Source organism: Vulpes lagopus, chromosome 6 (genome assembly GCF_018345385.1).
Source record: "Vulpes lagopus strain Blue_001 chromosome 6, ASM1834538v1, whole genome shotgun sequence".
Classification (NCBI taxonomy): domain Eukaryota; kingdom Metazoa; phylum Chordata; class Mammalia; order Carnivora; family Canidae; genus Vulpes; species Vulpes lagopus.
The window spans coordinates 82,828,760-82,854,775 of NC_054829.1; the positions used below are offsets into that span (position 1 = coordinate 82,828,760).

Here is a 26,016-nt window from a genome sequence, read left to right on the forward strand (position 1 = left end):
AAGGTTGAGGGAACTGTAGGTTCAGACCCCCAGCCAGTGTGCAGGCAGAGAAGAGAATTCTTGGCAAGAGTAAGAGTTAAGGCTGAAGAAAGAGGCAGGTGGAGCACCTTACTGTGACTATAAGAAATGGGGAGCCATTTAAAAATTTTAAGCAAGGTCAGAGAACAATTAAGAGATGGTTATAATAATACCAGTGATAAATCAGGCTTTACATTTATTAAGTGATAGAGGGGACAGGGAAAAGAAAAATAGATGGGACAGGACTTTGATCATGATTGAGTCTACCTGATGAGGGAGGAAATTGTGTTTGTACCTGATTATCTCTTTGCTTCAAGGTCAGCTCTTGTGTGCAGGAGGCAGCAAGGACAGATAAAGGTAGCAGGTGTTAACAGTGCTGAAGGAAAGTAAGGCTTGCAAATGTAGGGATCTGCAGGCTTAAGGTCCCCCCCCCCCCAGGCTTAAGTTTTATTAAAGGAGTAATCATGCAATATTGAGGTTATAAAAATTACTTTATTTCCAATGTGAAAATATAAAAACTACTTATATATAAAATTTAGGGGTATCGAAGCATCCAAACTCTAGGTTCTGTCTTTAGTTCCTTATATATGTACTTAAATTTAATTGAGACAATATTCATAGCAGGCATAAATATAAAGAGAATTATATTTCTAAAAATTAAGATACAGGAGAAAATAATACCTTCCGTCAGTGATAAAAGCACAGAACTATGGTTGTCAGTGTCACAGACTTCCGAACACCCTGTCCATTCCAAAAGATTACTAGGAGACAATTATAGGGATTTCATTGATGTTGATAGTGATGGGGAGAATGACCATGTGACCCATTCCTAACCAATAAGACATGAGGAAACATGAGGAAAGGTCTACTAGGTCTACTGAGAGACCCTCTGAGAAAGGATTCTTCAAGACTATGAAGGAGAGGAAAAAAAGTTGCTCATCTTTCTCTGACTGCTGCCGGGTCTGAATGGGTCCATGGAATAACTCCAGCCATCATGCATGAGCTTGAGAATGAAGCCAATGCTAAATGTGACAGAGCAGAGAGATGGAAAGGTGCTGGTTCCTTGGTGACATCCTGAGCCTGCCCTACTTGAACTTCTTATTATGTAGGGTTATAAATGTCCTGATGGTTTAAGCCATTTGAATCAGGGTTTTCTGCTACTTGCAGCCAAAAGTTTCCCAACTAAAACAAGAATTAAAGGTAGATGAAAAGTAAATATTAACAGGTGGTTATAATGTATTTCTCCTTTTGGGGAGTCAATTTCTTTTATAGTCACTTTAAAATTTCATTTCAAGTTTACATAATCCAGTCCCTCTGAATTGTTCTTTTTTTCTTGTACTGTCACTTCTAACCATCTGTCCTCTCACACAGCATTGTTGACAAAGAACAGAGAGAAGAGAAGCAGCAGTTGAACCTAGCTGCCTGTTTAGGTGCGAAGAGACTGTCTCTCATGTATAGGCAATTTGAAGATTGTGGCCGTAGATTCCATAGAAAGAGCATATAGAATAGATTCCTGCTATCTTTTAATAACTGTTTTTTAAAATAAAAATAACTAAGCACTTTCTTAAAGTTAATCATATAGCCTTCACTTACTTGCCTCCTGGCTGTATTGAGAGCACCCATATACCTTTTTAATAACCTTAAATAAAAATAGAACATGCAAAGCACTAAGTGTAGTGTTTGGCGCAAGGAATTATTAGCAGTGGTCTACTTAGAACAAAAGACTTCATTAAATCTAGCACTGAGAGTATCCCAGTGGCCCTAAAGCCCTCGCTAGTTGATTTGTAATGTATCTGCTTGCCTTCTTATAGCTTGGATTTTGTTTTCCTCTTATCAATACATTTGAAAATTTCAATCTCGGGGCTAGTGTAGGCTTTTCCTTTTCAGATGCAAGCAGGAACTTTGGCATTTCTTATCACAAAAAATCCATATGAGAAAGCTGGCAAGCCCAGTGAACTCCCTGGGCGGAGAGATTTTTCTGTTAAAGCCGGGAGGGTGTGATCATCCACCATCTTCAGAGTTTGACCATTGAGTTGAACAGATCTGTAAAGGGGAAAGATACATCTAAGTTAGCCCTAGTTGTGTGTGCTCTACAAAAGTCGTGACATTGTTTTAAGATCAAAAAAACTTGTGACAGCTTGTATTATATAACTTGTATTTCTGTCTATATTGGGTAAATGTTTGACCCAGATGATCTCTAAGCTATACTGGGAGAGCTGAGTCATTGTGACAGAGACCATATGGCCCGCAAAGCCTGAAATACTTACTATCTGGCCTTTTACAGAAAATGGAACACACATAATCTATACTAGACACTATGACGGAGGTATCAAAAGGACAAACGTGACTAACTTCTAGATTTGTGGCAATTTGATTTGCTGGTAAATAATTGAAAATGTTTTTTTATACAAGGCAAATAGATATATAGAATGGGATGTAAATTTCACAAATTTAACATTAAAAATGGCAGTGAAACTTCCTTATAACTATGCCCATAAATCCTCTAAGTCCCCTTCCCCCAGGTGATATGCATTCATTTGCATATCTTATGTTGTTAAGATATTTTGGTAGAATATATATTGCTGGAGTGAAACAAAAATAATTCTGTTTCACTGAACCACAGATTCCCCAAAAATGTATGTTTTCTTTGTGTTCTACTGTTGGAATTCAAATTTAAAACTGAGTCAAAAATGTGAAAAATATTTTAAGGACAAGTATTATTTTTATGTGTATTTATTATTATTTAAGTCAAATTAATGTAGGCTCACAGCAATAAATCCAATATAAATAAGAGCTTATAATGAAAACCTTTAGCCGGCTTTTAGTTCCACTGATAAGTTAATTCCATAATTCTAAACATCTTATATTTCTATAATCTTTTTCTCAAGCACTTTTTACATTCTGACGTTTTTCCAACAGGAAAAAAATTTGTTGTTGAAATTAGTTAATGTCAGAGTTATATGTATGTCCTATATGTAATACATGTAATATATATAGAACACTTACAGGAGTTTCTTGAATATAGTAACACTGAAAAAGTATTATCTATTATCATTATTCTGATGAATAAATATAACAAAAGTAACCTTCTAATTCATCATAACCATTTTTAATATTTTGATGTATATTCCTCCATCTTTTCATCTCTTTTATGTATATACATGCATATTTTCATTTAAACAAAAAGAATCATACAGTATATAATCTCTCAAAACTTGATTCTTTTTCCTTTAACACATCTTAACATTTGCTCACACACATCTACTACATCATTTTAATAGCTGTACAGTATTCCACTGTGTGAGCATATTAGCTTAGTAATTGTCTAGTGTTAGACATTTGGTTGTTTCCAGTTTAGAATTATTTTAATGTTCCTTTTTAAACATCTCTCAAACTTTATCCTCACTAAGTATCAGTCAGCAGAAAAATTGATTTCCATTTAAACTTGGTTAGATGCCCAGCTCTGGTTATGTACCAACAGATTTAATAAGATAACCATGATGATGCTAGAGGCTACCAAGCCTGCCCTGCATTTACACTTGGTCCACATGAGCATGAGTTTTGTTTTAGTGCCTATATCACATCCATTTTTAGATGGGATGGGGGAGGAAAGGCCATGACCACCATCAGGAAACCACAAACATTAATAGGCCTTGAAAATACTTCTAAATGCTAGTAGTAAGAGCTGTTCTGCAAGAAATTGAAAAACATTTTCAAGAGTACCTGAACAAATTTCAGAAACGCTTTAGGAGAGGCCACAGGGCTTAAAGGTAAATCTCATCATTGTAAATTAATAGTGCCATGGGTTCAGATGATGAAACATGGGCAAGATAATACCCAAGACCATCTGGCTACATTGTTTAATTAGCTGTAAAAATAGCTAAAGGATGCTATCAATACATTGAGGAAAGCTGAAAGCATGTTGATTATTTTTGCACTGGGCTGGGTAAGTGAGGGTAGGTTTTATTAGAGGGTAGTATCCTGTTTCATATTTTGAAGTCAGTAACATGATGACAAGAAATAGAAGACATGCTTGTCAAGTTTCAGATGAAATAGAGCTGAAAGGAATTAGCAAGCAAGAGGAATCTGAATTAGGGATGCTGGGCAAAATTTATCTGAGATAAGTATAAAATACTGCTTTTATGTTAAAAATATTCTCTCAAATATTTACTAAATGCCTACCACACAGGACCATCTGTAGACACTATACAAGTTGTTCAACTAAAGAATGTTTTTTTGAAAGATGATCATTGTTTAAGCCTCTGAGGTCATTAGAATGAACAAGTTTGTAACTGTTCACAAATTTAACATTAAAAATTTCACAAATTAAACATTAAAATTTCACAAATTTAACATTAAAAATGGCAATTACACAATTACACTCATCAAACTTATCTGGAATACTTCTGCAACATTTTATTTTATTTTTTGCAGCATTTTAAAGAGAAAAGTGTAAGTAATGGATACTCATCAAAGAGAACTTAGGGTAATAAAACATGATCCATAATTTCACCAGTTCTCCATTATTAAGCATGAAATGTATGATCAGAAAGCAACAGGGTCTGATAAATACAGCAAAGAAAAGGATCATTAAAGAAATTGGGCACATTAAACCTGGAGAGATCAATCTAATTGTCCTGCAGCTATTGGAGTTACACTGGAGAAAATTAGATATTTGGCATCATTACACATTAAGGATAGTGAACTCAAGTGCCCACAAAGCCAAGGAATTTATATGTGTAAGTGCAGTAGGGCAGGGTCTCAGAGATAACAGGGTCATGGAGGGACTGAGAAGAACCTGTCTAAAGTAAACAACCCCAATTCAACTCCATCTACTTGGGAAAACAAGCCCAGAGTTCCAGAATACCTGTCTTTAAATTTTAAAAAATATATATTTATTTACTTATTTAGAGAGAGAGGGAGGAGGGAAAGAAAGAGGGAGATGGGAGAAGAGAATCCCAAGCAGACTCCCTGCTGAGCCAGGATTCCTAACCTCATCTGAGGTTACAACCTGAGCCGAAACTAAGAGTTGGATACTTAACTAACTGAGCCATCCAGGCGCCACTGGAATATCTTTTTTTTTTTTTTAAGATTTTATTTATTTATTTTTTAAGATTTTATTTATTTATAAAATCCCCTGTGGGGAGCCTGATGAAAGACTCCATCCTGGGACCCCGGGATCACAACCTGAGCCAAAGGCAGATGCTCAACCACTGAGCCACTTGGGTGCCCCTAGAATATATATTTTTAAAGAAAAGCTAGAAATCCAGATATTTTTGTAGTTATCAATTTTTAAATGTTGACAACTTTGTAAACATAAAAATTAACACAGAGTGCATGCCAACCTCCCCCAGTAGGAGAAAAGAGGGGAAAAAAGCCCCCTAAACCCACTTGTACACAGGCATGAGGTGTAGTTTCCGACCTCTGCTCTTGAGGACAGAACCAAAAACAGCAGATGAAAGGCAAGAGAGAGGCTCGCCTTCCCCTCACCAGAGAGGATGGCTGCCTGCCTGGAGAGGCTGGCGGATCCAGCAGAGGAGGAATCAAGCAGAGCTGAATGGCCTGAACTCCCCATTGAAGGTTGGATTAAAATATCTCTATGCTTTTCCAACTCTACAACTATTATTCAATTATTTCAGAAAAGCTTTTTCCTTGTCAGCATCAGACACAAATATCAGCATCAGACATGAAAATATCCATTTCAGAAAGTCAGAGCCCAAATAGAAAAAGTATCTGTTAACGAAATATGCATTATTTACATTAGGGCAGAAAATGATTAAAATGGCAAGAAAATGGGTTAAGTAAACCTTGGTAATTTTACAAAACATGCAGCCCATAAAAACGTCTACAAAGGCTTTGTATGGAAAGACATTCCTGGGTACCCCCTCTTTCCCATTAGAGGTTGTATGATTACAGTTGTAAAATAAAGCATAGGGAAAAAAACAAGGACTGGCATCCAATGTTAATGATGTTTGTCTATGGAATGCAGGTCTTTGGGGAAAGCATGCTTACTGTCCTTTTTCAGGTTCTGATGCTGATTATTGTGGAAAACATCTCTCATACAGCATTTGCAAAGATGGGAGAAGATGGTGAGAATTTTGGAGATTCTTATTTTTTTGCTCCAATGTGAGAATAGTCATGATGAAAAGAGCTCCTTCCCAACACAGAATCTTACAGTTTGCATGCCTGCCTCTACAAGGCTCATGGTCATTTTTGGGTGTTCTGTTGAATACGGTATTTTATAAGACATAACCAATGACTGGCTTTTAAAACTAAAATGTGTGACAACTAACTTCAAATAATCCACCTAACAGCTACGCTCCTAGACATTTTTTTCTTACTCTATCCAAATAAAAACACTGCTTTAACACTGTAAGAGAATCACACTCAACTCACATGGTGTAATATGTACGCCAACCCCAATGCTCTTAGTAGCAATTATACATAGGTATGTTTTGCTTTAATGACTGTGTTACCAAGAATTACAAGTTTTGTAGAGCAAATAATTTAAATGCTTTGAGGGCATTGACATATCAAATTGTTCTGAAATGCAAACTACTCTGTAAGAGAATGGCTAATTTGTGTTCATATCCTTCTGCTTAGGACTCTGGGTGAGTTATACCTGTATTGATAAATATTCATATATAAATTTCCCGAACATTAAGAATTGTTAGAACTTGAAGTAGTTGACTTTTTTTTTCTTCCTATCAACACTCTCTATTCTGATAAACATCAATCAATTTGGTGAAAGTTTGAAGTGAAAAAGGAAAATCACTCACTTGGAAAGTAACTCATCAGGTCCTAGAGGTTGTATGAGATACTTGTCCACTTGTTTGTCAAATAGATGATACGGCAACTGCAAGCGTTTGGTGACATTATGGAGGTTTAAGGCATACAGAGTTAAATCTCCTTCTTTATACCTTGGGCTAAAAGCAAATGGATTAACTCAATAAAAATATTTAACTTAAGCAATTAAAAGCAATTATAAACATAATCATGGTTACTAAGTATTGGTGTCTATGATGATGGGCCCTCCTTTTATCCTTCCTTTCATGATTACAGTTGATGACTGATATGGTCCTATTTGAAAATATGATTGAAACTATTGCTCCACATGCTACCATTTTCTGGGTTAGAGCATTTTGGGATCTTTGATGCTTTGCCAGGTGGAGTTGCCAGGAAGCTGGTCAGCCCAACCCTATTCAAACATAGGAAAGTTAAATAATAAAAAGCAAATTTTGTGTGTTCCTATGAATTCAAATCATAAACCATGCAAACAGGAGCTTTTCTTGCCTTATGAGAAAACTAAAACAAACAAGAAAATTGAATCTATTGGTACTTTTCAGAATTTCCATGTGAACGATTCATTCTCCTACTCCCTAGTGGGTCCTCACTATTTAAAGAGTTTCCACTCACCAGAAATCATGGGTGGCTTTATTTTGGCTAGAATTATTATTTCAGTATAACCCTTTCAGGAAGGACATTTTACTGATTAAAACTTGTTGACTGGTAAAGGATGTGTTACACACTTACTGATTGACATTGGTGCAATGAAGGTATACTCGAAGTTTACTTCTGTCTGGACCTTTCACACTTGCCATGAACACATTGGTGCCCACGAGTTTCTTGAACAGAAGAGATAGCCAATAATCCTAATGCAGTGGTTGGGGAGAGAAGGAATCAAAATAGATCTTATTTATTTCTTTACTTAACAAAAACAGTGTGAGCAAATAATTAATCCTACAATGACTGTGACTGTTATCCTAGAAGTATTTAAATGAAATACATCTTTTGATCCATGGTCCCACCATGAATCCGAGGGCAAATTTTTATTTGCTGCTTTTTATCATTGGAGGACTATGTTGGTACAATTCAGAGGGTCATGACCACTAGGAGATATATCTCAAGAACGTAATTCATTGCTGAGAGAGTTTAAATATTCTTTATCATCTATCACCCAAGAATTCAAAGCAAAGCTCAAAGTAGAACATTTAGATATGTACAAGTACACACTCACACTCAAAGACAAGTCTTTACAATACAATTCCTACCTACTTAAGAGATTAAAATAATTTCTTTTTTAAAAAGATTTTAAAAAATTTTAAGTAATCTCTATAGCCAACATGAGGCTCAAACTCACAACCATGAGATAGTGTCCGTCCCCTGCTCCACCAACTAAGTCAGCCAGGAGCCCCTAAAATAATTTCTTTTAGAACCTTATGACCCCCCTTCCTGGGTAAAGTAATGGATTAGGCAACAATCCTTACTAGCTTTAAGGTAAAAAAATATATATATATATATAGAGAGAGAGAGAGAATCAGACATTATGTGCTTCTTGTTGGAAGCACATAACATCTCCTATGAAGAATTGCTACAAAACATATCTCTTCCAAGTGGCTTTTTGGATCAAAAGCCTACATTCCTGATTTGGCACCAGATACAGTTGCAGGTAGGGTGAAAATGAACTTTATTCATAAAGATCTTGAAGATTATAAACAAAATAGCCAATTTTTAGAGTGAGATTTTTGAAAAAATAAATTATAATTTCCTGACAGAAAAGTTTTGAAGTTTTGGATACTGTTAGTAATTTTAACTTTGATTTACTTTGCAAAAAACATTTCTTTTTTAATTAATTAATTAATAGTGTGCAAGCAAGGGGAGGGGCAGAGGGAGAGAGAGAATCTCAAGCAGACTCTTCACTGAGTGGGAGCCTGACCAGGCTTGATCTCTGGACCCCGAGATCATGACCTGAGCCAAAATCAAGAGTTAGACTCTTACCTGACCAAGGCACCACGGCACCCCACAAAGTTCTGAGTTTGTTATCTTATGAAATTGGAGTCATTAAATTTGAAATTTTCCTTTAAAAAAAATCCCATGTGGTGCCTGGGTTGCTCAATTGGTTAAGCATCTGACTTTTGATTTTCACTCAAGTCATGATCTCAGAGTCATGAGATCGAGCCCCATATGGGGCTTGTACTTGGTGTAGAGTCTGTCCCTCTCCCTCCATTCCTCCCCTCGCCTCTGCACTTGTGTTCTCTCATCAATCAATCAATCAGTCAATAAATAGCAATGGGAAAATAATGATCACTTACAGGTAAAGGTTCGAAGTTTTCATCTACTAAGTGGTAGTTTCCAGCTCCAAAGAGCACTTGCCTCATCACCACTTCTATGCCCATTCTGGCCGACAGGCCCAATTTATCCAGCCACCTACAAAAGAGCAAGGCCCAGCTCTCTTCAGGTTTGGAAAAAAATAAAATCAATTCTAATTATACAACTATTCTGATTGATTCATCTATGTGGGAGGAACTGACAGGAGACCAGACAAGTGGTATTAATTATAAATAAGCCATTCACATGAAATGGAGACTATCCTTCCCTTCACATGTTCACACGTGTGAGCATGATAATAAATCATAGAATACTATTAATATGCCATAGGAGTTCCTTTCGAGGTAAGAAAACTTCTACAAAGCAGAGTAAACAAATTCTCACCGCACAGGCAATCATTCATCTTGCTGGATACCCTCCCTACCTCCCCAAAACCCAGGCCCATGTGAGGAAGAAAAGGTTGAAGAAGAAAAGGCAGTTTGTAGTCATCAGTAGTAAAATATGAAATAAGTAGAATCACACCTAGACTTTTGTGGCTATCTTCCTCCATCCCTTCCATCTTTAGCTGATGGCGAAACAAACATCTTTATTCTTATCTCTTCTCATGCCCCCATGAGCAAAAATAATTTGTTTTATTTATTTTTTTAAAGATTTATTTATTTATTCATCATAGAGAGAGAGAGAGAGGCAGAGATACAGGCAGAAGGAGAAGCAGGCTCCATGCTGGGAGCCCGACGTGGGACTCGATCCCGGGACTCCAGGATCGCGCCCTGGGCCAAAGGCAGGCGCCAAACCGCTGCGCCACCCAGGGATCCCTAATTTGTTTTTTTTAATTCTGGGTTTACAAGAATTAGGAGGGTAGGAGAGGAAAGAGAGTAAGTCTCAGTGTAAGGTTATAGAATTATAGATTAAGAGTGTTAATAGAGTTCTGGAATGTAAGTAAACCAGTTGTTTAAAGCAATCAAGTTTGTGGTGGTTGGATAATGAAGGTGATTTAGTAAGTCTTGAAACTTATTGGTAGCTCCTCACACTTCAGACTCTAAACTCCTTGGGAATCTATGAATAGAACCACATATACATAAGGTTTCTTCTCAGACTTAAGCCTCTAGAATATACTCTTTTATGATCTCTTTCAGAGTAAGAAAGCCTTGGCATATTTATGGTCCATAATTAAGGAACAGCACTTCTAATGCAATTCATTCATACAATAATTAATTTGGGACACCCATTAAAGATGTCCAACAAACTTTAGTAAAAGATTTCCTTGCAAAATCTGGCATGAATTTTGGCTCTCAGCCATAGAAATGGTCTTTGATCAGCTTTCTGGGTGATGAGCTGTTTCAACATCCTGTAATAAAAGGCCAGGAGAATGTTGCAGCCTAATCCCCAAGGCGGTGCTGTTTCACTCACATAAAGCCAGCTGCAAAGGTGTTGGACAGCAAGGGTGCTCCACCCCCGTATGCTGAGCTTGTTTCTCCTAACCAAACCTTCTTGTGGGGGCTGGTCTCCTCAACAACCTATGGAACAGGAGATTCCCTATTATATTTGCAAACAAGCTGACCAGCTACAGTGATAAAAATAAATGACATTCAAAACCTTGTATTCCCAGACTGATTTGTCCAATATAGTTACAAAATGTGTTCGTAGTCATTTAGGTCTTGGGCAATTTACTTTTATTAGAATACTTAGTGTGGAAGGAATTTAAATAATCCCATTCTTATTTGAGGCTGGCCTTGGAGAGTTAATTCTACCAAAAACTATTGGAAGTATTTTTAATTTTTAATTGGGCATACATGGGAAACACAGGATGCTAAGGGGGATGGAAGGTGAATAAGTATCTGTTATTTAAAGAAAAACATGTAAATGTATATACACATGGAATCTAGAATTAGCTAGACCACAAAATAAAAATTCTGGCTTTACAGAAGTCTCTCCTTATCTATGGTTTTGCTTTCTGCAGTTTCAGTTGCCTGTGGTCAACTGCAATCTAGAAGCATATGGTCCTCCTTCTGACCTATCATTAGAAGATTGCTAGTAGCCTAAAGCCACCAATACATATGTCATTCACCTAACTTCATCTCATCATGTAGGTATTTTATCATCTCACATCATCACAAGAAGAGTGAGTGCAGTATGGTAAGATATTTTGAGAGAGGGAAACCACATTCACATAACTTTTATATAGTTATACTGTAATAATTGTTCTATTTTATAATTATTGTTGTTAATCTCTTACTATGCCTAATTTATAAATTAAACTTTATCATAAGAATGTATGTATAGGAAAAGTATATATAGGGTTTGATATTATCTATAGATCCAGACATCCACTGAGGGTCTTGGACTATATCCCTTAGAGATAAAGGGGACTACTCTCCTTAAAAAAAAAAAAAAGAAGACTATTACCTGGAAAATCTTTTGCACAGTTGAAGTAAAAGTGTCCAACACATCAGGGTTTAGGAAATCTTCTTTGGTAGCAATTCGTCCATTCAAGTAGTAGCTAAATTATTTGGAAAATATTCAGAAAAACTAACAAACCATACTTCTTGCTTTTAAGTTAATTGGCTAACTTGTTCTCCTTTCTACCTCTTCATACCCCTCTGTTATTAAAAAAAAAAAAAAAAGTCAGAACTTCTAGCAAGAAAAGACCAAGATGGAAGGGGATAGTCACAAGTGCAGGTTCTTATAGGTTACCTGTTCTTTAGCAAGCATATTGATTTTAGCTACTTATCTGCTCCACGATTTAAATGATAGTGTGTTTTGATCTTATAGAAACTACCATATATTTAAAATACCATATAATACCATATATTTAAAATAAAGTTTAAAATTTTCTTTTCTTAATATTTAAAGTCTAGTACAAGCTGCTTGAGATACTATTTGTTTCTTATTTGAACTATGTCAATTAGTAATTAAATGGAAATAATTTTTTGAAAACTAAGCAGTAAGTAAAGCTAGCATTAGTTTCTCAGTACTAAGATCAGGTGACATACTTACTGGTGCCATGTAACAGAATCAATCACTTTTCCTCCAGCCTTCAGGAAACTGGAAAAAAAATCCATTATGATCTTTACTTAATCCTCATATGCCCAGTATATATGCACAATATATGCACAGGAATTTTACTTCCTGGAAATGAGCTGGTTGCTGCCTTTGCATCAGGCAAACACAAACTTCCCAATACTGATACAGATTATATCGTAGGTTCCCTTGGCCCTCAGATCCTTAGTATTCTGAGCCAGGCAATGTTTCCTCTTTTGGTAAAACATTAGGTAACAAGTGGCTTAATTACAGGCGGACTATTGAGAATTCTCCACTGGAGATAAATACTATGTTTAAGAAAAGTGGTTCTGCTTCCTCTAGCTCCTACCTCCTTAGCATGGGGACTGTCTTTCCTCGAGGCTGGCCAATATCAGGACCATAGAGATTGGCGGTTTTGAAAGAGGTTTTGCCTAGAAGTTTATGCAACTTGACAAAATCTTTTCCTAACTGCAATCCATCGATGAAAATACCAGCCTTCTTCCGGAAACTGTTAGGTTCTGAAAGAGAGCAATACTCAGGGTAATCGCGTACCTAGAAATCTTGTATTCAAAAGCAAATTTAACAGCAGCATCTAAGAGCAAGAAAACATTTCCCAGTCACAAAAACTCAGACTCCAAAGGCAAGAAAAGTAAAACCCCTCTTTATCCTCTTTATGAAGAAGATATTTCAGTTAAACACAAATTTAAAGGATATAACAAAAGGGTGAGGGGATATTAAAACAATCTGAAGTTAATGATGGGAATATTAAACTAGTGGATAGTTGGGGAATAGTCTTCATCCAGTACTTAGTACACTGATTTACTTAAAAAGGATGAAAACTTTGGGTGAGAGGTGAAGACATTTATTTTTTTTTTTAATTTTATTTATTTATGATAGTCACACACACAGAGAGAAGGAGAGAGAGAGGCAGAGACACAGGCAGAGGGAGAAGCAGGCTCCATGCACCGGGAGCCTGACGTGGGATTCGATCCCGGGTCTCCAGGATCGCGCCCTGGGCCAAAGGCAGGCGCCAAACCGCTGCGCCACCCAGGGATCCCGAGAGGTGAAGACATTTAAAAACTGATTTCTACAATGCCATTAAAAGCCTTATTGACACCGTTTATTCACAAATTATCTGTGCAGGTGAACCTGGATGTAGCCATGCTGAAGACTCAGGAGGGAAGCAAAGAAGTGTTCAATCCACTGCCCAGAACACCCTGTATGGGCACTTCCTTGCTCCCTTCTCCTTCTCTCTGGAAAGCAGACCTTTTTCTTGCAAAACGGGGCCCAAGGAAGAGGGGAGACATGATGGCATGTCCCTTTTATCTTACTCTAAAGAACAGAAGGAGTTGGGGATGAGTACAATAGAAAAGGAGGGAGGGAGAGATGTATAGAGTTGGGGAAGGATGGGCTCAGATGACTCATTATTCATGTGGTTGCCATTGTTCAAAGTTGTTCAGTGTCTAGCTAAGATATGGTTACCCCTACGTTTATATTGTGTTTTGTGCTTCGACTTGCCAGTTACCCTTAGCAACCTCATCCCAAATCCACCTCTAGATATCATGGAGGTACATACCACTCTAGACATTTAGCTTATTTCTTTGCTTGCTTTCGTGTTGGTCTGGCTCCCTTCCTCTAGAATGGAACTCTTGAGAAAGCAGGGACCTTGCTCTGGAGCCAAACTACCTGGGCTCAGATCCCAAATCCTCCGCTTAGCAGCCCAGCATCACACAGCTATTTAACCTTTTTGTGCCTCTTTTGTCATCTGTAAAATGAAGGTCATAATTGTATCCACCCCAGGGAGGTTTATGAAGAGAAAAGAATACTTATTAAATGCTCAGAACAGTGGTTCAGGAATGTAGTGCGTGCCTACCATATAACAACATCCCATTTCCCATTTCACTTTCAGTTCCATTGGCTCACGTGTGGAAAAAGCATTATAAATATGTTGGAATAAATGTGGCTGTAGTTGGAATTTACAAGTTCTTTGCAAAAAAGTGAAGAAGGAAATCATCAGGAGCTTGATCTGGGTAGGATTCTATGCTAGGAACTTCTAGCTTGAGCAAATCATGATGATTGGGATAGAGTCGCTGAGATTAAGTGACAAGTTGAGAAACAAAGAAAATAGAAGGGCAAAAGCAAAAGTGCCTGCTTTATAGTTTTGCTGAGTCCAGCCTGCCAACCACCCTAGGTTTAAGTGACCCTGAAACTGTCAAGTGAACCCAGGAGCTGTGGAAGTTTCTGGGTCCAACCAGTTGCCTTCAGCTCAAGTGTAACATAAACTAGGATTAACAGTAGGTTCTAGGATCTATAAAGAAGTTTATTGCCAGAAGCAATTCCAAAAGTTGCATTGTTGACCACTGGTACAAGTGTGCCCAGCCAAAAGTATATCTGCTAATATTAAAAAGAATGTCATAAATAGGAACAACTAATGCCAAAGGGGAATCCCTTTATGAATGAAATGTTCCTGGGGGTACTTACCATTGCCTAGTTCCCAAGAGATGTTATAATTCTTGGAAGAGCAATAGTCCAGGAGCAACTGAGCGTTAGAACTATTCCACTGCAAATCTGCTGTTCGTAGTAAGGCATTTAGACCAAAGATCAAGTCCAATCCTGAGCAATTTGCAAAAGTGTACAGCATATCCACAGAGCTTCCTAAAAGAAAAATGTTGCAATGTAATGGCTGGGTCAGCACCACAATAATGAAGGCCTCCAGATTTGTTCTCCAGTGAATTACTATTTTGGTTGTTAAATTGAAGGAATTACAGTCCTAATGAGTGACTATAATTAAGAGACAAAAAACTGGACAGGCAAATTAAAAAAATTAAAAATAGATAGGACTTCATTGCCTTCAGCGGTTAAATCAACTTTCCATGCTGAACCATGTGAAGTACCAGAAGCTTTGGTCTGGCACTCAGGTTTTATTCAAATGACCTCAAGTGAACTCATGCTCAAGCCACACTATCATTAGTCAACATAAGCCACACTCTTCATAATTAAAACATCTCTACTCACAAACTCAGTCACAAAATATTTTGATAGATTTAACTATATTTAAAACAAGTTTTTGGAAAATTCATGTATATGATTTATTGATTTTAAATAAGTACAATTTGACATTAAAAAATTGACCTATGGGGATCTCTGGGTGGCGCAGTGGTTTAGCGCCTGCCTTTGGCCCAGGGCGCGATCCTGGAGACCCGGGATCGAATCCCACATCGGGCTCCCGGTGCATGGAGCCTGCTTCTCTCTCTGCCTGTGTCTCTGCCTCTCTCTCTCTCTGCGTGACTATCATAAAAAAATTTAAAAAAAAAATTGACCTATGATTATAGATCTGTGGTTTCCAAACTATGTGCCAAGACATCCTGGCAAGTTTCAAGAAATTCACCACATGGTTGTCAGATTTAGTAAATGAAAATATAGATGACCAATTAAATTTGGACTTCAGATAAATTATTCAGATGAATAATTTTTACTGTATGTCTATGCAACATTTGAGAAATACAGTAAAAAAATTTAGTTTATCTGAAATTCAAACTTACCCAAGCAGCCCTACTCACAGGAGCACTACAGAATCCTTTAGATTTGCAAGGGAAACATCAACTCTGTTGGACATGACAAGAACTATTACTATTAGGTTTTTGGACCTAACAACTTCATAATTGAAAATCTTAGGTATTTCCTTGGGGCTAGGTAAGATATGAAACAAATTACTGAGTCACTTAAGTGCCATAAAGGTTTGGAAACTTTTGAACTCAGCGTTTCTAACCATTAACTTGTTTAAAATCCCTTCTTGAGAGTGGCAACAACGTCAGCTTGAATATCATCTTGAAGTCAGGTATCATACGCATAGTAAGTCTGTAATCTTCATGCATATTTAGAGTTATTTGTTGAATAGAAATCCACTCGAACTCTCCTAGTTTAAAAAAATCTAAATGAATTACTTGGATCAGCATAGCAGAGAAACCTTAAATTTAATATTGCTGATGAAGCTGAGGTGCAGGGGCATCTAGGTGGCTCATTGGTTGAGCATCTGCCTTCAGATCAGGTCGTGGTCCTGGGCTCCTGGGTTAGAGTCCCACATCAGGCAATCTGCTCAACAGGGAGTCTGCTTCTCCCTCTGCCCCTCCCTCCTGCTCCTGTTCTCTCTCTCACTTGCTACCAAAATAAACAAGTAAAATCATTAAAAAAAACAACAACAACAACAAAACAAAACTGAGTGGCAGAAACCTCTCATGCAAGTTGTTTGAGGTGTTTTGAATGTTTGCTGTGTCACCCACTTCCACAGAACTGCTGCCTATCATCAAGGAGTTTCAGACAACGGAAGTTGAAAAGCCCTCCAGGTCTGTGGCCCAGCATTCAATCAGAACCTGAGCCACAGTTTGAGATGGCACAGAGCCTTGGGATTGTTGAGTTCTCCCCAAACCTACACCCTCATTTTTCCATGAGGAAACTGACACCCAAGGAAATGAAGTGCTTTGCCCAATACTGCATAGCTATTTGGTGGCAGTGTCATTACTAGAGCCTGTTGTAAAAGGGTGACTCGACTGTCTTAATCACAGCTCGCCATTAGACATATATATATATTGCAAAATCATGCTGTGGAAAGTTTCCTGGATCAGGAATCCTAAGACCTGAGCTCCAGAACCCACTCTCCCACTTATAGACTCTATGATTGAGGTGACTCCTTTACCATGCATGAGCCTCAGCTACAGATGCACAGCCCTGGAATTAGCACTATCATGTGCCTATTCACAAAACCGAGGTTGAAATGACAGATGTGAAAACCCTTTGTAAATCATATAGTAAACCTTTACTTTATTGTTACTACCTAGTCTTTCTATGGCATTTTCAAAAAAGTTTGCATTTCAGAGTAATTATTCAACTCATGCTTTACTCTTTGTCTATTTCATTTTTCCAAATGCACTTGGAATTTATATAGCTTACAGTTGTATTATACAGTTGTATTATACAGTTGTATAATACAGTTGTATTATATGCTCCCTACAATGTAATCATAATATCTCCTAGAATAAGAGCTGTGTAATACTGGATTAGAATCCACTCTTTAAAAAAAAAAAAACCCACTCAGCCTACTTTCTCCTCAAAATAAGAACAATAGAAAAACTCATAGCTAATTTTCCAATTCCCAATCATTACCCCATCTCTCACCTCTTATTTTACAAGAGAGTGGAAAGATCCGTGGGACAAAGATCATCTAAATGACACACTGAAAACTGACATTGACTCTTGCCCTGGTGTTATGCCATGTCTGTTTTACATACGTGTGTCCAGTTCCAGTGTGGGAATGGGTGATGGAGGTGGAGGAGTCAGGTGATGATGAAGAGAGGTGGAGAAGGAGAGCAAAGAATTAGCCCATTAAGTCAAGTTATTTTAATAAGGAAGTTCTTTCTGCAGTCACACCCAGAATTATATCCGTAACATTGCTTCCTTTTCCTGCCTAAACAGGCTTATAGAGTTTGTAGTCTAATGACAAATGTTTTTGTCATCTTCTACTTAAGTGAAACCCACCATCCAATGGGTCCTGTAATTAGAAAACTTAACTGTATCTTCTAGGACATCTGTTTTAAGGGTGTAGGCCACTGACTAAGCAATTAACCTGTCCTTGCCACAGTAGACTTTTGCAATCTCTTCCACTGACAATGTCAGCCCAAGTTACTCAGGCATTGCCAACCTCAGTCAGCAGTGCAAAGCAATGTGTAGAAACACTTATAGGCTTCTGAGACACTTACCACTATAATGAGTTGATGCCAGACTGAACAACGTCCATTCCTATCTATATGTTTCTAAGACATGTACATTCAAACAAAACATTTCAAACTAGGAGTCAAACATTTCCAAATACAAATAAACTATCCATATTTGTTCAATATTTTAGCCAATCAGGTGGCTGCAGTTATAATTAGACCTAGTTACATAGTTAGTGAAGGAACTTCCTTCTGGTGTAGCAACTAGGAAGGTCCTAGTCCCAGAGGCAGAGAAAGATAGTGGAAACCTACCATCTTGATTCCAGAAGGATCGTGTGAGGTAGGAAACTGGTATAAACTGACAGAATGTTTAACATGATACAAAATAAAGTAGAAGTCAATAGATTACCTAATAACATGGAGTCTTCTCTTCACAGACCTAGATCATAATGATTTATTATAGGTGAGATCTTACTACTATGGGTCTCTTGTACTCCTGTCACTCCTTTCATGGGATCTGAGACAGCCCTGTGTTATGCCAAATTCCATTCCACCATAGATCATGTTATTAAAGTGTCAGAGTAGTTCCCCCATCCCCTTTAAAATGCAATAAATAATTTAGAGGATTAAACTGTTTTCTGATTTCTTATGTGTCATATCTTTTCTATACCTTATAAATAAAAAAATATAAAGATAAAAATCCATGGGATACATTGAACTCCAGATAACATACAGTAAAATCTTACAAAGATAAATAATCTACTTCCAATAATGTATTCTTGGAAATACTGAGTGACCTAAATTAACTACAAGATCATTTATTTTCCAAAAATCCAAAGAAGAACGTTGTAGAGTAGGTTATTTCCTTAACTGAGATCTGGGGCAACATCATCCCTTAGCTGGGTATAAAATATCAACTTTCATGGGCAGCCCCGGTGGCACAGTGGTTTGGTGCCGTCTGCAGCCTGGGGTGTGATCCTGGAGACCAGGGATCAAGTCCCATATCGGGCTCCCTGTGTGGAGCCTGCTTCTCCCTCTGTCTGTGTCTCTGCCCTTCTCTCTGTGTCTATGAATAAATAAATAAAATCTTTAAAAAAAACCAATTTTCAGATAAAAATATTTTTCATCGTTAAATAAAGATTGCCTGTTTCAGTCATTTTAAAACTCTGCACGGCAATATCCTCCCATATTGAAGACTGGATAACTGTATCAGTGAATGGAAATAAATTCCTGGTTAGTCTAGCTAGTTCTACGTTTGCAAAGCCTGAGAGGAAAGAAAAACAGAGAGCTGCTTGATGGCCAACACTCTCTTTTATGACTCAGGCTACCACTGCCTAATGGTACAACTCATAATAGTGGTTGCTTCTGGGAGGAGAGATGGAATAGATGACGAAGTGTGGATGGTTTTCACAACTTACACTTTTTTTTCCTAAAGATTTATTTGTATTTTTGAGGAATCTGTCCACCCAGTGTGGAGCTTGAATTTTCAACCCGAGATCATGAGGTGCAAGCTCTACTGACTGAGCTGTTCAGGTGCCCCCACTATTTACTCTTCATACTCTTGTACTTTACTTTCACACTGGAAATGTATCTGTGTCTTCCTTGACTTCCTAGTTCTCCAGAGCAGTAAAGGTCATCACTAGCTCATGAATGAATGATTTCTAGATTTCACTTCATGGCTAGTAGGCAAAGTCAGGTGAAGTAAAGAAATGGGGTTCACGATTTCCCATTAACTCTTGATACCATTTGAGTATTATGCAGCTTTACACAAATGCTGTAGGGCGTACATGATTCAAGCCCAAGTTCAAGCTCTCCATGTATTTTGGGGGCTGGGACACCTGCAGAGTGCCTTTCATCTCTTACTTGAGTAAGTGCTGTTCTTGAACTTTTTCTGATACTGTTCTTGGAGCAGCAGTTTTTCCTGGAATGGCCATTCCAACTGTAACCTCTTCTCTACATCAGAAGGGATGGATCCAGATTTGCAAATATCTGCAAGTGGAAGAAATAGTTTAGAGAATCTATTTTCACAGTGATAAGGTTCAAATCCCACACATTTATTTCATTACCTATCTATGTGACTAAAGCAGGATAATTACATTTCTGGTTTTTAGGTACAAGACCGGAGGAAGATACATTCTGTTACACACGTCAAATTTGCTGGCTAACCAATCACCACACAAAAAGACAACCAACGGACAGGTTTCCTAAGAAACAGTGGGCATACCCTGGATACCAGATACACTGGGCATAACTGCAAGTTATTTAACAATTCAGAAGGCTCCTCAGAAACTTAAAATTGCTAGAGAACCCCACTGAAGAAGACATAGTTCAATTCTCTTAAGATTCATTTTCAAAATACATAAAATTTGTTTCACTGGCCTCTATCTGCTTTGTGATGATTTTCTCTTGCCATAATGGTAGGACAGGAAATATTGACTTTTTTTCCCCCTTCAAGTATGGTATCCTCAAAGCTTCTGAGACCACAACATGTGCACTTGGAAAAACCAACCACTATGCTGTCAGGCAGACTGTGCTTCTTTATCACAAGGCAGCAGAGCTGCTGAGGGCTGGCCGCCAGGGCTGGCTGACCCGCCAACAACTTCCTTTCTGGAAAGCTGCTCATTCTGGCTTTCTGGCAGCTCATGTCCCATCCATCCCTGTGCTCACAAAGGATGCTTCAGAGGCTTTGACACCCCCCGCCCCTTACCACATACACACACAGGATGAGGAAAATCGATGAGCAAAGGAGAATTTCCTGTCTGAACTTAAGAGATCTTTCAAACACATGTGACTGAGGGAATGGATAAGTCTGAACATATATTATTCCAATATATTATTTTAAGAGAATTCTCCTGCTTTTTTTCAATGTTTTTCTAATTACTCTTTTATCAATTTTGGCCCAATTACTGATTAAGTGTTCTAGACACTTTCTAACTGAAGAAAATAGAAGGAAAATATTTCATAATATATGAAATAATTAATTATTCACTAATATATACATTATACATACATTATTATAATTCAACTATATATACCATATTTTTAATAATTGTTAAAATAATTATTTAACTGCTATTTGAGGTCTGTATAGTACTTCTGAAAGACACAGGACAAATCCTTGTGGTTCCCTCTAAGACAGGTTTCTCAGGGGGAGCCAACAGACCTCGAAATATCAGAATCACCTGAGGAGCTTGCTAAACTCATAATCTAAGGTTGGAATGCAGAATCCAAACATTCAAACTCACCCAGGTGGCTACTGAATAGTCAATAAAGTTTGACAATCACTGCCCAATAAATCAAGTCTTAAAATCCATTCTGAGATACAGAGCATATGTCTACACCCTCTGTACCTTTCATCCACATGCTATTTTCAGAATAAATGGATTTCAATCTACTGCTTGTATCTTCATTTGGAAATACCCTTTTTAGTTTGACACATTTCTGCCCACACACTCCCCACTAAGCAGCTGTGTCCTTCAGCTACAATCATTGTTCTATTTACAGGACAATTAACTCTCAGTTATGCCCAGCACAATTTTTTTTGCAAGGTCTCACATTCATGAAAACAAGAGGAGGAGGAAAGCTGCCCACTGCTTCCTCCTTTTATACCAGTGCCTGCATTGGTCAGCTGAGAGCTCTTGATTTCTCATTAATTGTTAGATGTCAGCAATGACACTTCTGAGAATGCTCAAGACTAACTCAAGGGAATTAAAACATATCATGAATCTTTAAAAGGCTTCACCCTGCTTGACTTGAGACTGCCAGTAACTTCTCTCTTCAAAGGTTGGTTCTTTTTGGGGATCAAAAATTATAAAGTCCGTCTTGGTGCCACCAAATCGCAGGTATGCAGGAGACAAACCTCTGGCCAGGGTACGAAGCTTTGGTGAACTGTTAGAAGACAAGTGAGAAATTAAAATTATTTTTTTCCCAAGACAATCCAGTCAAACATGCTTACTCTCTTCTCTTTCACTGGGCCTATTTCTTAATATGTAGCTGTAAGGCCTTGGAGGGAGAAGTCTTTTTGCTATAATGGAGAAATCTCAATCTGCTTCTTTTTAATTGAAGATCACACTCCTAGGCACCTACAGGCAACTTGGAGCTCTGACTCTGGCAAGAACTTATATTTTAACTTGATAGGTAGGATAGTGTTCAGTGCTTTCAAAACACTCATAACCTTTTATGGTTGATGAAGGAAAAGAGGTTAAGAGAGTGGAAACTCTAGGAAAGATGACTGTGTTTCTTTGAAAAATAGATTGTCTTCAAAACTTATATTCTTAGAGCACCTGGGTGCTCATTCATTTAAGCATTGGACTCTTGATTTCCACTCCAGTCATGATCTTGGGGTCTTGGGTCAGCCCCACATCAGGCTCCACGCTCAGCGGGGAGTCTGCTGCTTGGGATTCTCTCCCTCTGCCTCTCCCCCCAGTCATACTCACGTTGTCTCTAAAATAAATAATAAATCTTTTTTGAAAACTTGAAAAAAGGTTTATGTTCTCAGAGAAGTTCATAAGTGAGTTAGAAGTCTTTCTCTGCTCCCTAACTCTGGCTTTCAAAGAACACCATCCTTCTAAATTTAAGTCAAATGGATTAGAATTAGATAAGATTCTAATTCCTATTATTAACAACTCTAGTCTGAGCAATTCTAAATGCATATCTCATCAAGTCAAACATGCTCCTGATAGGTGACTAGTATGTGCTCAGAATGGCACCAAATGCTCTAGAATGGAATTAGAATGATTTATAAACCCTTCCCTCAGAAGGATGAAGATGTCATGGATATTTAAGTGAACAAAACTAAGATAACAGAGGACACGGTAGTAGGAAACTATACATTTCTGAAGTCTCACACATGTGACTCTGGCCACACTACTCTCCAAATTCTCTTAAAACATATAAAACCAATGCTGTGCAGTTCCTTGGAATGGTCCAATTACTTAGCTTACATGTGGGTTCTTTCAAATTGGAAAATCATTCCAGGAGGACAAATTAGCAATACCTTCTAACATCCTAGGAATTAGAGACCTGACCTAAAGTATCTAAAATTTTAAGATAGTGCTTAACTATATATATGACTCAGGACACCTGGGTGGCTCAGTGGTTGAGCTGTCATCTGCCTTTGGCTCAGGGCATGATCCTGGGCTCCTGGGATTGAGTCCCACACCAGGCCCTCTCCTCAGGGAGTCTGCTTCTCCCTCTGCCTATGTCTCTGCCTCTCTCATGAATAAATATAATCTTAAAAAATTCTCTGTATACCACCGTGTAAGATGTTGGAAAGATGTCTTTATTTATGCCTAGGAAAGAGGACTTAAAAGATGGAAATAGACCAAAGATAAGTCTTCTGCATTAAAAACTTCAGCAATTCCTCCTTGCCATTTTTGTTTGTTTGTTTGTAACTTGAGAGCTTCTTATTGTACTACCTTGGCATTTTTGCCTTCATGATCCTCTTCTTCCATAAAAAAACATATTTAAAATTATATTTCATGATGATATTTCTAAAAAGACAAACATGTTAGAGGAGGCTGGGTAGCTCAGTCAGCTAAGTGTCTAACTCTTTGGTTTCAGCTCAGGTCACGATCTTGCGGTCATGGGATCGAGCCCCAAGTCAGGCTCTGTGCTTAGCAGGGAGTCTGCTTCAGGTTCTCTCTCCCTCACCCTCCTGCTCTCTCTCTTTCTCTTTTTAAATAAATAAACATTAATATTAATTAATTCAATATCAACATTAATTAATATTAATAAATAAAATTAATTAATTTAAATAATTAAATATTAGTATTATTTAATGTTAATTAATTTAATAATAATTTAATATTATCTATTAAAACATCTTCTTTGACCTAAAGGTTAATTTACTTTGGATCTTACAAGAAGTTGGAATATTTTCATGGTCCCCTAAGTATGTTACAGGTCCTAGCATGAGGAAATGCAGCCCAGAGTGAGGCTTCAAAAATAGTATCAGGCTGGGTTCAGGGCTGGCTGAAACACACAATGGCACCAAAGTACTCCAGGAAGGATGGCTTCTGCCATGAAATCCTTAACAACTACCAGAAGATAAATGCTAATAACCTTGACTAAGTCAGGATTCAGATGAAAGCCATTTCCACTTTGCTACAAACCCAAACAAAAATAAGCTGTAGGGAAAGGAAGAGAGCACTTTGTTTGATGGGCACAGAGTTTCAGGTTGGGAAGATAAGAAAGTTTGAAGATGGGTGATGGCGATGGTTGTACAGCAGTGTGGGTGTACTTAATGCCACTGAGCTACACATTTAAAAAGGTTCAATGGTAAGTTTTATTTTTTGTAAATTTTACCATAATTTAAAAAACTGCAGACATAGTGTGATTTCAACAATGAAAATAATATATATAGAAGGTTAAATATGTATAGTGATGGATGGTAGACTCTTTTTTTGTATTTTATAAGCGTTCCATAAAAAGCATATGACATTTTAAGCTACACAAGGTGGTTTTGTGTATATGTTTCTAGTTTTTAAGGGTAAGTGAGAAAACCAAAATTTAGTGAAGGGAGACGTAGCCATCCATTAATCAATAAATATTCCTGGCAGACCCGTTCTGCCAGGTATTGTACTAGTGGCTGGGGATACAATAGCAAAAAAGACAGACAAAGCTCCTGTTCTCATATAATTTACAGTCCTGCATAAATACTTGTTTTTGGTTTAAAGATTTACTTATTTATTTTGGTTAAAGATTTATTTATCTATTTATTTATTTATTTATTTTAGAGAGTGTGTGTGTGTGTGCGTGTGCATGAGTATGTGAGTAAGTGGGTTCGGGGCGTAGGGTGGAGTGAGGGAGAGGGAGAGGGAGAGAGAAAGAATCCCACAATGAACAGAGAGCCCGATGAAGGACTCCATCCCACAACCCTGAGATCAGGATCTGAGACAAAATTAAGAGTAGGGCGCTCAACCAACTGTGCCACCCAGGTGCCCCAATTGCATACATATCTATTTAAACAAGTCAATAGGCAATTCCAAAACAGTGCTATGAGAATATACAAAGGGGATCCTAACCCAGACTTTGGGCTGGGCGGTAGGGTGTGGTTAGAGGCTTTTGGGGGCACTAGCTTCATTGTTAGACATTCAAAAGGAATAAATCTTATCCAGATAAAAGATAGTGAGGTGGGATTGAAGGAATTGTTCTAGGTGGAGGGAAATGTCTGCAAAGACCAGAGGTAGAAGACATTATGGCACCACTGAAGAGCCAACAGGTGTGGTTAGAGCCTACAGACTGGGGGCAGGGAATTGCAAGGGGAGGACGGACCACAGAGGCAAATAGGGCCACCATGGAGGGACTGTGGGCTGGAATCCAACTTTACATGAGAGCAATATAGAGCTCTGGAAGGCTTTAAAGCAGTGGAATGGTCTCACCAGACTTCTGTTTTAAAAAAGAATCTCAGGCTGCAGTGTAAATAACTGAATAGAGGGACAAAGACTGTGGTCATGTTAACATAAAAAGAAAGTGATGGGGGCGCCTGGGTGGTTAAATGTCTGCTTTTTCAGCTCAGGTCATGATCTCAAGGCCCTGGGATGAAGCCCCACATCGGGCTCCCTGCTCAGTGGGGAGCCTGCTTCTCCCCCTGTCTGCCTCCCTCCCCTCCTCCTTCCCTGTCTCTCATGAATAAATAAAATCTTTTAAATAAATAAAACCCAATGCTATGGCTCCTGCCAAGTAAAGAAAATCACATGTTTCAAAAGTCTTGGTATTAAAGACCTTTTTGTTTGTCTCTTTTGTAAGGGAATATTTTCTTGTTTTGATAATACAATATTAATGCCCTCCGACAAAAACCAGATTTTAAACAGCTGCAAAACATGTCATAAAACAAAATTGATCAGAGGTATGCTATTCCTATCATATACAGGAAGAAGGGGGGATATACCACCACCACAGTGACATGGAAATTAAAAAAAAAAAAAAAAAAACACATAAAAGCAGCTGCAGACATTCTACTTCCAGAGCAATTTGTTAGGGGAAAGAAAAGTCTGCAGGTATTATTTTACTTTCGGTGTAAAAATAAGCTGCTTATCTCTGACATGAAAGCAGAGGTGTGCTGGAGCCAGCTTGTACCAGCTCCTATCAGCTGTGAGAGCCAGTTGTCATATTTTGAGAACAAGTTATTAAACTGTTGGCAGTTTGAAATCAGCCACAG

General features: G+C 37.9%; 1 protein-coding gene across 1 annotated transcript in view; it reads right to left on the minus strand.

Moving 5' to 3' along the window:
- Positions 1-490: 490 nt before the first annotated feature.
- The window catches only part of HPSE (heparanase), a 34,477-nt gene continuing 8,951 nt past the window's right edge, over positions 491-26,016 (minus strand). The window contains exons 2-12 of the mRNA XM_041760284.1: positions 21,598-21,743; positions 19,719-19,844; positions 14,629-14,802; positions 12,497-12,665; positions 12,124-12,171; positions 11,533-11,626; positions 10,537-10,643; positions 9,111-9,225; positions 7,552-7,670; positions 6,798-6,944; positions 491-2,061 (exon numbers count right to left, since the gene is read on the minus strand). Coding sequence (XP_041616218.1) covers positions 1,902-2,061; positions 6,798-6,944; positions 7,552-7,670; positions 9,111-9,225; positions 10,537-10,643; positions 11,533-11,626; positions 12,124-12,171; positions 12,497-12,665; positions 14,629-14,802; positions 19,719-19,844; positions 21,598-21,743 — 1,405 coding nt within the window. The 3' untranslated portion in view covers positions 491-1,901. The remainder of the gene's footprint in view (positions 2,062-6,797; positions 6,945-7,551; positions 7,671-9,110; positions 9,226-10,536; positions 10,644-11,532; positions 11,627-12,123; positions 12,172-12,496; positions 12,666-14,628; positions 14,803-19,718; positions 19,845-21,597; positions 21,744-26,016) is intronic.